Source organism: Medicago sativa, chromosome 2 (assembly GCF_051527215.1).
Source record: "Medicago sativa cultivar Bolivia chromosome 2, Bolivia_mono, whole genome shotgun sequence".
Taxonomy (NCBI): Eukaryota; Viridiplantae; Streptophyta; class Magnoliopsida; order Fabales; family Fabaceae; genus Medicago; species Medicago sativa.
Window position 1 is genome coordinate 33,936,414 of NC_140750.1, and position 15,073 is coordinate 33,951,486.

Here is a 15,073-nt window from a genome sequence, read left to right on the forward strand (position 1 = left end):
TGTGATGTTGAGGCCTGCAATGATTGAATTGAAGCTTAGACTCTTCTCCGTTCAAGGTTTAGATTGATTTCATGTATTTATATGCATTATACAAGGTTTGAAATGTGAGAAAGTGCACAAAGCTTTCAATTTTGTGACTTGCTACTTTTTTGCCTCATTTTGCATCTACATCCAAATTGATAGGTTCATTTTGATTTTGTCTATAATTACAAGTCCTGGATGTGATTTTGATGTTTATGTTTTGGTGACTTGGTAAGCATGATCAGTGGATCAATGAGGTGTTCAAATTGCATTTTTACGTAGAAAAGTTGATTTTAAACAATTACAGATATTCAATTGGTGCAATTATACATTATCAATCTTGTCCTTTTTTTAATTACCAAAATAAATCGTCATTTTTGCGATATAGCGTGTGTTTGTTTCCGCGTCAACCACCTTCCTAGACACATGTTCTTTTGGAGCAAGAATTGCTAGGTTCTCATTTTTGCCGGAATATGGCCACTAGACGCACAACTGCGGTAAAAAGAAGCTGAATCAAACTTATCTAATCGAGCTCAAAAGAGCATGTTGTTGGGTGCTTAGCTCAAAATGCTATTGGTGATCAATTATATTGTCTCATTTCCTTGCAAATTGTTTGAATATATGAACTCACTTTGTTTTTCTTCCTTCCTTGTGCAATGTGTGATTGAACAAACAAACCTTAGGCTAATGGAGGGAAGTAGTCCCATCCCACTATTACATTTAGTCACTTTTTTCTTTATAAACACGAATATACGATTACTTTCTTTATAAAAAAATAAAAATATTTGGTCTTCTCGCCACAACACCTTTTTAAAATTACTTTATCACAATTTTAATTTTAACTTTTAGCTACCTTATATTTTACTTATTTAATTTTACAAAAAAAAAAAATACCCTTCAAAGCTCTAAATCAATTTATACAGAAAATAAATGTATTTTAAATTCTACGAGATTAATAAGTTGGATCCAATATGATTTATGATGAAACATTAGGATGTTATTTTATCCATTTTGCCGATTGCACTTAATGTGATAACACTTGGTTGTTATTGTTATTGTAATTTTTATAAATCAAAACTCTATGTTGTTAAACGTTAATTTAAATTTTATGAAACAAAATACTATTTTCGTACTTTCAAAATTAAGTTTTTTTTTTTCTTGTGTAAATTGAGTTTGAAAATTGCTTTCTGACTTCAATAACTTTCTAATAACACATGGAAAATATTAAATTGCCTCCAACGGTAGTTAACTACCTTTGCGTTTTTTTTTCTTTCATTTTTTCCAATTTTCTCAATTTTTTTCAATTGTACATTTTTCATTTTACCACATTTTTATGAAATTGCACATTTTAAAGATCAAAAATTGTCAAAAAATTGTATAACAACAAGACAAAAATATTCGATTAATACTTTTTTCGTCTTTTTTCATATAAAGATGCAAAAAAAATAATTTTAAAAAATACACAATTTTATTTAGTTTAAATTTCATCTACATTACATTACATTCTCATAAATATATGTGGTATCATCATGATGTTGGATTTAAATTAAATTGTTGAAAGTTTGCTCAAAATGTTGGGATTGAAGTGTCATATACTTCGGGTAGGAATTTGCAACCTTCTTTGAAAAGTCAAAGGAATGAAGAGAACACAATACATGTATTCTATCAAATCAAGTATATAAATTCTCACAATGAATTCCCTCGTATAAGATGAGTAGTAACAAAAAGGAATGTATTCCAATATATTCTTTTGAACTTAATCTTACCAACTGACAATTTACAATTGACAGAGGAGCATGATCAAGCACAAAACAACATCTTAGAGGTATATTCCATTTCGTTACACTCATCTTATACAAGGGAATTTGGTGTGGAAACCTATAAAGTTGATTTGATAGAATGCATGTTGTGTTCTCTTCATTCTTTTAACTTTTCAAAGAATCTGCAAATCTCTATTCCAAGTATATGACACTTCAATACCAACATCTTCAACAAACTAACAAGAATTAAATTTAAATTCCAACAACATAAATAATGGTGCTACCTAAACATAATTTTCTGAAAGAATCAAACTTTTGAGAAGACCTTCAACCGATCTCAGCAACGCAGCTTCAAACTCAATTGCCGGGAACATGCGTTCCCGATAATGTCTGGAGAAACATGGTCCTCACGCATTCATCGTCCGTCAGCATTATCTTTTGGCCCTGCAAATATCCAATACGTGCATACTGAAGGTCATCCACCCTCCTTGTGTCTCCGGGGTTGAGTTCTTGATTGATTTTGTTCAATTGATCCTTCAGATCCTTTAGCGTGATATCGACCCGGACGTTGAACGAATGACAGGTTTCACCGTTAAACCGTACTTGAGCTTTGAACAAATGACGGTCCATTGTTTCAAATCTACACAATAAAACATTAAACAATCAATGAAAAATTCATTCAAACATTTCATCGAACACTTTGAGTGCAAATTATACATAAACCCTAAAAAACCCAAACAAACCCTAATTTTTTAAAAAAAAACTCGAAAAAAATAAATAAGTTTAAGCAACATCAGTCCATTATAACAAGTATTCATAATACTTGTTAATAGTATTTCAAATCTACAACATAACTCTATTAAAAAAAATCAAATTTTAAAAATAAAACTACAACTAAAATTATAAACATATATACAGACTAAAATGTATGATAATAGCCTAAGTGATTACTTACTTGTGATTTAGTGGCGAAAAAATTGGATGATTTAGTAGAGTTATTTTAGAGAGAGTGTGTGTGATAATTGAAATTTTTAGAGAGAGAGTGTGATGAGAGAGTGGCTGGAAGCTTGCTTCTGAGTTGGATATGTAACAGACGCAGCGGTAGTTAACTACCAATTCGTAACTTCCATGTGTTATTAGGAAGTTATTGAAATCAGAAAAGCAATTTTCATTGAGTTTTACTTAATGTTCTGGACCTGTCAGAGACCTAGGCCCACTGAGACCAATCCAAACGAACTGTAACATATTTTTACCCACGTTCCCGCAAATCTCTCCCCAGCAGTTACACCTCCCACGATTTCGTAACCGTCGAGCGCACGTGTGCCATTACAAAGGCTCTGCATTCACCCACCTCTATATAAAGGGGGCTCCTTGCAGTCCCCAAGGTAGAATCTCTCTCACTTTTAAACCCCCATTTCTGACCTATATTTGACTTGAGTGTTGGAGTGTTTGCAGCCACACACCCCCGCCGTTCCAGTATTCAATTGACGCATTTCCCCCACATTCAACTACCGCAATAAAGAAGCACCGGCAGTCACCTTCTGATCAGGTACGATCACTTAATATTATAATTAACTCTTTTATAATTAACAAAATGTATTAAAAAAATTTAAAAAATAACTTTTTGTTTCTTAAAATTTGAATTTCAACAAAATAGGAAATTAAAGTGGATAAACAATATTTTATAAATTAAATAAATTGTTTTAAGAAAAATTGAAGATACAATTTTGTACCTTACAGTTTTCTATAAGCCAATTTTTTTTTAAAGATCTATAAGCCCAATCTTGTGTATGACAAAAAATAAGAATTCTGTTCTTTACCCAACACGTTTTGGTCATTCTCAACTGAAATTCTATTATTACCCCTGTGTGAGTTAACTCACGTTAGTGTTAAATCTGCATGACTTAGGTTACATTGCGTTAGTTAACTCATGATGCGTGCTTAAAGGCAGGCAGAATCTCATTTTCTCATTTTCCATCTAAAATCTTAAATATTTTCTCATATCTCTCTCAAATCACCCAAATCCGAAATTCCTTCAACTTCAAACCAAACAACACTCCAATAACAAATAAGTTTTCATTATCAAACACCATTAACCTTTTTATGTTGAGATGTTAGATTTTTTCTCTTAAATTAGATTTTTTTAGTTTTAGGGTTTTGTTTAAATTTTGATTTTTTTTTGCAAGAAATGATACAATGTTACATGTAAAGGACTTATATTGCTTAATTGCTATGATGTTTGCATGTTTATGTTGTAGTTATGAGTTTTAGGGTTTATGTATAATTTGCACTCAAAGTGTTTGATGAAATGTTTGAATGAGTTTTTCATTGATTGTTTAATTTTTTATGGTGTAGGTTTGAAACAATGACCGATTTGTTTAGTGTTTGCATACGCTTCAACGGTGGAAATCCTCAGATGTTCAAGATTCGGTACATTAATGTCACGTTAAAAGGTCTCAAGGATCAACTGGATGAAATCAACCAAGGACTCAACCCCAGAGACACGGAGAGGGTGCAATACGTTTGGTATGAACGTACAACGTTGGACGACGATAGAATAACGTTCAGTCGGCTAGAAATAAAGAACGACGATGACGTGAGGAGCATGTTCTCAATTTTTCGGCAGCATAACATGTTCCCGTGGATCGATATGTTTGTCACGCTGTTGAGATCGCCTGAAGATATTCTCAACAATTTGATTCCGCCTGAAGATTATGATTAGGTAGCATCATTATTATGTAGTGTCTTTATTTTGTTGGAATTTAAGTTTAATTCTTGTTAGTTTGTTGAAGATGTTGGTATTGAAGTGTCTTATACTTAGGGTAAAAGTTTGCAAATCTGTTTGAAAACTAAAAAGATGAAGAGAACACAACATGTATTCTGCAAAATCCACTATATAGGTTTCCACATCGAATTCCTTTGTATAGGATGAGTGTCACGGATGGAAATGCACCTCTAAGGGATTCTTTTGAATTGGAGCGTGCTCCTCTGTCAATTGAAACTAGTCAGTTGGCAGGGAAGTCAGATTCAATTCAAAATAACCTTTTGGAATGCATTCTTTTATGTGATGACGGGAATGCATCTCTAAGAGGTTTCTTTGAATTGAATCGTGCTCCTCTGTCAATTGAAACTTGTCAGTTGGCAGGCAGTAAGATTCAACTCTAAGCAACCTCTTGGAATGCATTCCTTTATGTGATGACTCATCTTATATGAGGGAATTCGATGTGAAAACCTATATAGATGATTTTGTAGGATACATGTGTTGTTCTCTTCATTCTTTTGAGTTTTCAAATAGACTTGCAAATTTTTACATTAAGTATATGACACTTCAATTCCGACAGTTTCGGCAAACTTTCAAGAATTAAATTTAAATCCAACACCATGATGATACCATATATATTTAGGGAGAATGTAATGTAATGTAGATGAAATTAATACTAAATAAAATTGTGTATTTTTTAATTGATTTTGTGTAATTGTGTCACTTTATTCGAATTTATTTATTTAATACGCAATTTTTATTCGAATTCACGCTGGGTTTATTTAGTCTTTATTCGAATTTATTTATTCACTTTATTTGAATTTATTTATTCAATACGCAATTTTTATTCAAATTCACGCTAGGTTTAATTAGCCTTTATTCGAATTTATTTATTTAATACATAACTTTTATTCGAATTCACTTTATTCGAATTTATTTATTCAATACGCAATCATTAAACAAATGCAAATACAAACAAAAATAATAGACATAAAATCTCATTTTATTAATATAATGGATACATTTACAATAGGGTAAAACTAAATCTAGGGTAAAAATAAAAGCACAAGAAAACCAACCTCCCTGGGTAAAACGAAATATGCTTCTTTTTACCCCAAGAAAGCTGGTCACCAATCATCTCAAGTTCAAAGCAACCTCTTGAAATCTTCAAAGATACCTCTTTCTATGAAAGACCAAGGATGGAAAAACAACATTGTTGTTGTAGAAGAAAAAGGAGGAGAGTGAGGAGGAGAGAATATGAGAAATGGTAAAGGTTGGAAGGGTATATATAGGGGGTTTAGGGTAACATAGGTTTTAACTACACTAAATGCAGTCAAAAAAACGTGTAAAAAAGTGTGTAAAATCAATTAAGAAAAGTCAAGAACCGTCCAAAAAAAATATGTTCTTGGTGCATGAACCACCGGCCATCCTGCGTGAGTTAACTCATGCCACCGGCCAAAGGTGCGTGACTTAACTCACGTTGCATGCATGGAGAGCGTGAATTAACTCACGTTGCGTAAATTAACTCACGCAGGAGCATTTTAGAAATTTCAGTTGGGAATGAGCAAAATGTGTTGGGTAAAAAGCATAATTCAAAAAATAATCCACATTAGCTCTTAACAAATCTAAATCTTTTTTTTTTTTGAAAGAACAAAATTAAATCTTTTTTTTTTTTTGAGAACAACAAAATTAAATCTTATTCTCACTAACTTAGTCATAACATTCTAATGGATCAGATATATAAAAATATTAAGAGCACATGTATTATTTTTGTCATGCGTTAAATTGTGTTGCGAAAAAGTTAGGAGAACGAGATCGACATTTACTCAAAAAAGAATGAACATAAATTTATAGCGTAAGTTTTTTTTTTTTAATAAATAGATAAAAATGACAATATCGTAAAACAGAAGTTTAAGCTCAAATCGTTAATGTTTTTGTCCTAAATTAAATTGGGTTGCAAAAAAAAAATTTGAAAACAAGATTGGAGCTTTATTTAAAAAAGAATAGACATAAATAAATAGGACAAAATGATAGAATAAAATAAAAATTTGAAAACGAGATTGGACCTTTCTGGTGTTGAAGGTGGTAAACCCTTTCGAATAAAACTCTTTTGATGCTCTTCGACGCTTTCAACTACGTAATTCATTTTCACTTTGGTTAGTTCTTTGATTTCCACTTCAACTTTTTCGATTTCATCCTCCTTTCTTATTTATTTTTCATGTTTTGTTCATTTTCATACATTATGTGCTTTTCTTGGCACGTGTCGGTGTCCGATTCAGGTAGTGGGAATAGGCCAGGCCGTCCGTCAGGTCCTATGGCCTACTAAAAGCCCGACCCAACCTAACTCGTTTAATAAATAGGTAAAACATGAGCTTTTTCAAAAGCCTGTTAATTTAAATGGGCTAGGCTTAGGCTTATAAAAAAGCCTACCAAACCGGCCCATATATGAGTATATTACATTTTCTCATATTTATTATTTATATAGTAATACAAAAAAAAAAACATTACAGTTCTTTCTAATTCTCATTAAGTTGCTGATTTTTTTTATCACTTTGAAGATTTTATGCATTTTTTTTTTCCTACTTAAGTGCTGATTTTGTTTTTAGTTTTATCATTTATGATCCATATGGTTATTTAATGTGTTTGACTGTTACTGATATGCCTAAGGTTAATTATGGCCATCACATTAAGTTTGAAATCCTTCGTGTTATCAAACATTATTATTCTTGAGTTTCTATCCATCTATAAATTTTACGATTGTGCTTTATTAGTGTAATTTGTATGTAATTAATGTTTATCTCTACATTAAGTATGTTCCACAAATTGAAAAGAAAGAAAAATTGATGAATGGACTCTAATTGAAATTTGTAACAAAAACTACACTTTTAGACAGGCTAATAGGCTAGGCCAGACTTTTGAAAAGGTCAGACCAGACTTAAAATAAAAGGTAAAAGGCCAAGGCTTAGGCCTTAATTTTTTTCAACTAGGCCTGACCTATTTAAGCAAAGTCCGACTTGGCCCGGCCTATTCCCACCCCTGGTGTTCGACACCAACACATTATTACATTATTAAGTTAAATCATTGTTTTCAAATTATTATCGGTGTCAATGTTGTGTCTGCGTCTGTGTGGTGCTTTATAGCTTGAAACCTACCCTTATATTGTTATCACAAAACATTTTACTGTGCTCATCCAAAATTATGACAATATCACAAAACATTCTTGTAAGCATACTTAATTTTTTTTTTTGAGCAAATAAGCATACTTAATATAAACTAACAATTTTGTTTGTTGATTCTTGCATATACCATTTCTTTGAATTTGAATATATCTATCTAAAGCGAAGAATACCATCGAAGCTTAAAAATGACAGACATGGACTCGGATAGAATAAGTTGCTTACCAGATCATATAATAGACCGTATTCTTTCACGCTTGTCAATCAAGGAAGCAGGGAGAACAAGTGTTTTATCTAACAAATGGAGGAAAAAATGGTCCACACAACCGGATCTTGTGTTCGATAGAGAATGTGTATCTGCTGCAGTTTCCCAAGACCCTTTTGTTATCGCGAACAAGTTTGTGAGGACTGTTGACCAAGTACTTTTACTTCATTCTGGGCCAATCAACAAGTTCAAGATCTCTGATTCCGGTTGTGATCTCATTGGTATGAAATCTCTGGCTTATATTGATCGGTGGATTCTTCATCTAACAAGAAGGTCTATTAAAAATTTTGAGCTGGACATTTGGTTCAAGCAACGCTATAACATACCTTGGTGCTTATTCTCTTGTCAAAGTTTACATCATTTAAATTTGTATTGTTGTTCGCTTAAACCTCCAACGATGTTTGAAGGCTTCAAGAACTTGAGAAGTCTTGAATTGGAAAACGTTACGGTGACTCAAGATGCTTTTGAAAACTTGATATCTGGCTCTCCTCTGCTTGAAAAATTGGTTTTGATAAAAGTTGATGGATTCACTCTAATTAATATTCATGCACCAAATATCAAGTATGTTCAAATCAGGGGTAATTTTGAGGGTATTAGCTTTGACAACACTTCGCAATTAGCTAAGGTGTTTGTTGATTTAATTTCCTATTTGAACTCTGAAACCGGTCAAAGTATGTTACATGGATGCTCTAGCAACTTGCTAAAATTTTTCGATCATCTACCCAACATCCAGAGCCTACTGATTTCTTCCTATTTTACAAAGGTATACTGCTCTCAAGCATATGAATGTTGAATTTGACTGTATGAGTGGCTCACCTAATGGTTTTTATGTTCCCCCATGCCCAACCCCGTACAATTTAATAATGAACCAAAATCACGTGTATGCAACTCTTGATCTGTAAGTATTAGAAACATTATATTCTGATTTAGAGTCACTCTTCTGTTTTGCTTCAGTATTTGGCTGCAGGTGTTGTGCCAGTAAAGCTTCCTACACCTTGTATTAATCTAACATCTCTTTCCATATGCCTAAACTTCAACGACTTGACGGAAATTTCGGCTGTTCTTTGTTTGCTCAAAAGCTCGCCTAATCTTCAAAAATTCGGAATGTTTGTGAGTAATCCTTTACCTTGTATTGTCTTGACCTTGCTTTGCTTTGCTTTCCTTTCTGATTTCTGGTTTTACTTGCACATTCTGTTTGTTTTAGTATTATGTATAGTTATTAAGCTCTAGAACTTGCATATCTTTTTTTTACTTTAAGCGTTTATCTAGTGTCGATTCTTGGAAATAGAATTTAACACTAGTATGTGAGTTACGATTGTTAACAGAATTTATGAATATTAAAAACGACGGCTTGGACTTGGTTACATTCGAAATTGGGTTGCTTCGAATTCTCAATAGCGCAGTGGATGACAAATCTACTTACATGTTTGTGAGTGATGGGGTGAATCAAGTGAATATCAACTGAGATAATACAAAAGGGGTGAGTGGAAATGTAAAGTATGGTATCTGAGAATGTCTTTTCATCTGCTGTCATCTACTAGCATTGATGGGGTGGATGCAGGCTGGTGAGCCTATCCGAATTGGTGGTAAGAGAAAACAGTAGTATGACGTATATTGTGTAGGCTTGGTGAAAGTATTATGGAAATGGGTAGGGGTTAGATGAAGATGCATATTGTATAGACCAAGTCTTGAGCATCTCAGTACATCTTGGTTTGTTTGGTAAAGGCATGAACAATTCTATGATAGGAAACAAAGAAATATGTTGGGTGTTGTATGTTGTTTCTGGTTCGGCTGTGTTGGCAGAGAGGGGTGGGGGGTGTAAAAAACTACGGCTAGGAGGAGAATAGAGGGATAAAGCAGATTTGGTTTCAAGTTTTTCAAGTAAGGAACAATGGTATACACTATAAACTATTTGACCGATTAAGCACCAGGAGTATATTGGAAATGTGCAGACTGTGTATGTAATGCATTAGAGATTTGATTATAGGAAGGAGGTGGCTACAATATTTTTTTGACCAAATATTGTTTTAAAATTTGTACATTCAATTTCTTAAAAGTTTAAATAATATTTGTTTTAATACAAATTTTTTCTTTTGAATTCATTGACATGTGTCGCGTCATTTTTTGGAGATCAAGGCTATTTGATTAGCGGTATGACAACATGGTTCCTCAGAATTTTGCTATGCTATATATCTCTCATATGCATATGACATTTTACCTCTGCTGAACCATGAATTTATAACAATTGCATGTAGGCTCGACTTGAGGAGAAGACTGACCTTTTAACACACACCTCCTATTGCTGGGAGGATATCTTTTCGGGGTCGGACATGCCCCTCAAACTGCAACTTGTGAAGATACAAGACATCTCTGGTACCAAATCTGAATTAGATTTTATCAGATTTCTACTTCACTATTCACCTGTGCTCGAAAAGATGATTGTGAAGCCTGTTGAAAACGTCAAACCGGAGTTGATAACAGAACTAATCCGGTTCAGGAGAGCATCCGGACAAGCCGAAGTTATTTACAATGCAAAGGATTCTTGATAATGTTACTTGGAACTGAAGGTACAATGAGTATTTTATACAAGAATGCTAGAGTACAGTAAACTATAATGGAAGGGAAACACTACATTGAACCTAATCACTCTAAACTTAATTTCTTGTGATGCAAGTCATGTCCTCTATGTGTGTATTATCCAAAAGAGAGTTCTTTTTATGTAATTGTTAGAATATTTGGGATGTCTTATTGCAGACCCTTCCTTTTTATATGGTTTCAATATTGGCAGCATCTGTTTTGTTATTGTCCTTTTGCAGCTACTAATGTTATTATTGATTCATCTTCTTGTCTCTCCCATATTTAAATGGCCCGGGAGGGAAGTATAGTTGTACCAGAAGTGCTAAAAAATAAGATATATAACACTGAAATATGGGACTAAGCCCGAGAGTACAAACAAGGACAAGCGAAGACATAAACAAAGCACCAGAAATGCTAAAAAAGCATGAAAAAAAAGGGTTAAATATGTTTTTGATCCCTATAAATATACCAACTTTTCGTTTTGGTCCCTCTAAAATTTTCCTTCAACTTTTAGTACCTATAAAATTTTCAATCACTACTTTTGGTCCCTATTTTAAAATTAATTTTTGTATTTTTTAATGAAATTATGGAGAAATCTGTAGAATAATGTAAAAAAATTCCCAGAAATAAATAGAATTTTTTAATAAAACATGAATTAAATATGAATTTTTAACTGTAAAAATTCATATTAAATTCATGTTATGTTAAATAATTCTAATTTTTTTCGGAGAGATTCTTATAATATTATGAATTTTCTATAAATTTTTATTCAAAAATATAAATTCTACATATGATTTTACTTTAAAAGAGGGACCAAAAGTGAAAACGGAAAATTTTTAAGGGACTAAATGTTGAAGGAAAATTTTAGAGGGACTAAAACGAAAAGTTGGTATATTTATATGGACCAAAAACATATTTAACCCAAAAAAAAAATACGACTATTATTTTTTTCACTCTATGACATTCTTGCGCGCGCTATTTTTTTTATCAAAGAAAATTGCTCTCCTCCCATCAAAAATTGTTGACTCTCATACAAACTGACGAAAATATGCCCAGCGTGACTTAAGTCACGTAGGTGTTAAACCCAACGTGACTTAAGTCACGTTGAAATTCAGTGTGAGTTAACTCACGCTTGTTACAGGCCAACGTGAGTTAACTCGCGTTAGGTACTGATATAACAGCAGACAACATTGAATGTCATTAACCAAGTCATTAATAACCTGTAATCTTTACACACTCATAATTGATCCGAATTACACCATTTTAACAACATAATCACATAATCGATCGAAATTTCACAAATTCGTCGTTAATCACACAATCACATAATCATACATAAACGATCCAAATTACACAAATTCGTCGTTAATCATAACCTATTTTGTTTTTTGATTCTTGCATATACCATTCATTGAATTTGAATATTTCTATCTAAAGCGAAGAAAACCGTCAAAGCTTAAAAATGACAAACATGGAGTCCGATAGAATCAGTTGCTTACCAGATCATGTAATAGACCATATTCTTTCACGCTTGTCAATCAAGGAAGCAGGGAGAACAAGTGTTTTATCTAACTATTGGAGAAAGAAATGGTCCACACAACCGGATCTTATGTTCGATAAACAATGTGTATCTGCTGCAGTTTCCCAAGACCCTTCTGTTATCGAGAACAAGTTTGTTAGGACTATTGACCATGTACTTTTGAAAGGAGATTGATAAGGAGATTGGTACTTTTATTTAAAAAGACATGTCTAAAACCATTTGCATACATAAGGAGATGGTAAAAAAAATAATTTTCACGTAAGGGGAATAATTTTCTCATAAGGGGATGGAAAGGATAGAATAACGACATTTCAGAACATAGTTAAGCTTTTAATGAGCTTAACCCTTAACTTGAAGGCATTTTTAGAGAATCACTCGTTTGTACTTGAAGAACAAATAATTGTCGATCCAACATAGCCTGATGTGTGATATTCAGTGTTCTATCTAGATGATTGTTTTTTTTATATTTTCTTGCATCAATCATCTAAAATATTACTTGGCCAAATTGATGAACTTTGACTTTCTTGACCCTAACCAAGAGAGGATTAGGGGTGGCAAAATGGATGGATTGGATGGATATGGATTTGGATCTTAATGGATGGATCAAGAAGGGTTCATTAGTCCATTACAATCCACTATTTTTTTTTTTTTGTTAAAAAAAACCATCCAATCCATCCATTATTAGATTTTATTGGATGGATAATTCATCCGATCCATAAATCAAAGTGTATTATTTTGGTTGAAGATGTGTATTATTTATTACAGTGGTTTTTTAGCAAATTCAGTCCAAATAATTTTCATATAACTAAGCCCAATACTTCATGAAAATTGCTTTTCTGACATAGAATACTTCCTATTGACACAAGTAAATGACGATTTTACCCCCAGCGGCAGTTAACAGTCGCTGGTTAATGTGCCGACAGTTAACAACCGCTGGAGGCTACCAGCGGCAGTTAACTGCCGCTACGTGCGTTCTAGGATGCACCGTCCTTTTCACCATTCAACCTCTTTTTCTTCATTCATGCAACACATATTTTCCACATTTTTTCCACATTCAACCTATTTTATTTCAACATTCAATCTATTTTTTCTACATTCAACCTCTTTTTCCATCCTTCAACCTCTTTTTCCATCATTCATTCAACCTATTTTTTCTACATTTTTCCCCTATAAAAACCCTCACATTCTCACATTTCCTCACATTCTCTCCTCCTTACTCTCATTTCCTCTTTACTTCTTTACTCTTTCTTCTACAAAATGTTTGTTTGTCATAGTCCAGTACTCAAAGAAACTCAACCAGAACTTGTTCATTGGTTATATATTCAAGTGAGGAACAACACGAATTGCAACATGAACCTTCTTGTAAAGCTCCTCAAGGCCATCTGCCCAGCGAAATGCTTGAGTCCTGGCCGTTTGGCAAGTTTGAATTACCCCATTTCAGAGGTAAGACAATTGTTGTAGTTGGAATGCACCTTACCCTAACTAATGACGATCTTCTGGCGGAATCAAGCTGTTGATGATATCTTCAGTTGATCTCAGCAACGTCACCCGCATATCGATCCACTGGAACTTGGTGTGCTCCCAAAACATGCTCATCACGTTTTCGTTGTTCTTTAACTCCACCCAAGTGAATGATACCCTCCCCTCGTCGAGCGTTGAACGTTTATACCGAACGTGTTCCACCCTCCTTGTGTCTCTGGGGTTGACTCGTTGGTTGAATTCATTCAGTTGATCCTTGAGACCTCTTAACGTTACATCAAGGCACCGAACCTTCAACCTCTGAGGTTCTCCACCGTTGAATTCTGCATGAACGTCGATCCACCCGGCCATTGTTTCAAATCTACACACATAGAAATTAAAAATAATCAATGAAAAACTCATTCAAACACTTGTAGTGAAAATTTGACATAAACCCTAAAAATCCTAAACAAACCCTAAAAAATTTATAAAATTCGAAAAAAATTTATAAATTCAATCAATATAACTTCATTATAACAGGTATTCATAATATATGTTAATAGCATTTCAGATCTACAACATAACTATATTAAAAACAAATATTCAAAATTTAATAATTAAACAACAACTAAAATTATAAACATATAAACACATATACTAACTAAAATATATGACAATAGCATAAGTGATAACTTACTTGTGATTTAGTGGAAGAAATTTTGGATGATTTGGTAGAGTTTTTTTAGAGAGAGAGTGAAAATTTGAGAGAAAGATGGTGATGGTGATGATGGGTGAGTGTCTAGATTGTGGCTACTGACTTGGACTTATCACGAACACCAGCGGCTGTTAACAGCCGGCGCATACCCCAACGGTAGTTAACAGCCGCTGGGGTAAAAAGGTCATTTACTTGTGTCAATAGGAAGTATTCATTGTCAAAAAAGCAATTTTCATACTTCATTGTTTTTAAGCCCAGTAATATTTGACTTAAGCCCAATAATTAAATAATTCAAAAATATTATTAATTAAATGGTGGACAGTGATGGTGACAAGAGTCAACCGACCACCGCCGGCGTTGACCACGATGGTCCTCCGACGACCCCACGGCGGCGCAAGGCGGTGGTCCAGCCATTTTTACGGCGACCGACGCTGGTCCGCCGCCGTCTCACGGAGGTCCCCCGCGGAGCTCCGGCGTTGACCGGCTAAGCTCTGACGTTGACCACCATATAATAAAATAATATTAAATAATATTTTAATAATACATTAAATTAATAATTTTTAAATATTAAAAAATTAATTTTTTTTCTTTTTTTTATGTCAGTTTTTTTTCTGAATTAATTTTTTATTTTTTTTTATTTCATCAAATATATATTTATTTAAATGTAAAAATTAAATATTCTTTGAAGTAATCCATTGGTTTTTTTGCTTTGTTAAAAAGGTGATTCATTGGATTTTAAAAATTAGGTGGATGGACTCAATCCATCCATAATCTTTAATGGATGGATTTCAAACCAATCC

The 15,073-nt window shown here is 33.2% G+C and overlaps 1 protein-coding gene and 1 long non-coding RNA gene across 5 annotated transcripts; both read left to right on the forward strand.

Annotated features, from left to right (window-relative positions):
• Window positions 1-2,682: 2,682 nt before the first annotated feature.
• On the forward strand, window positions 2,683-5,241 carry LOC146946426 (uncharacterized). The gene is made up of 2 exons (XR_015026736.1): window positions 2,683-3,330; window positions 4,198-5,241. It is a non-coding gene; the product is annotated as an uncharacterized LOC146946426 (long non-coding RNA).
• Window positions 5,242-6,584: 1,343 nt separating this feature from the next.
• On the forward strand, window positions 6,585-10,785 carry LOC146946427 (F-box/FBD/LRR-repeat protein At1g13570-like). 4 transcript variants are annotated; one of them, XR_015026750.1, is made up of 4 exons: window positions 6,585-6,698; window positions 7,882-8,746; window positions 8,938-9,977; window positions 10,239-10,785. XR_015026750.1 is itself a non-coding variant. In XM_085744522.1 (4 exons), the coding sequence occupies exons 2-4, from the start codon at window positions 7,907-7,909 to the stop codon at window positions 10,527-10,529; spliced, it is 1,287 nt and encodes a 428-aa protein (XP_085600648.1). In that variant the 5' UTR covers window positions 6,585-6,698; window positions 7,882-7,906; the 3' UTR covers window positions 10,530-10,785. The 4 variants fall into 4 exon arrangements, 3 of the variants coding, with proteins under 3 accessions (XP_085600648.1, XP_085600650.1, XP_085600649.1); XM_085744522.1 differs by having other exon boundaries at window positions 8,938-9,093; XM_085744524.1 differs by lacking the exon at window positions 6,585-6,698 and adding an exon at window positions 6,730-6,902 and having other exon boundaries at window positions 8,938-9,093.
• The last annotated feature ends 4,288 nt before the right edge of the window (window positions 10,786-15,073 follow it).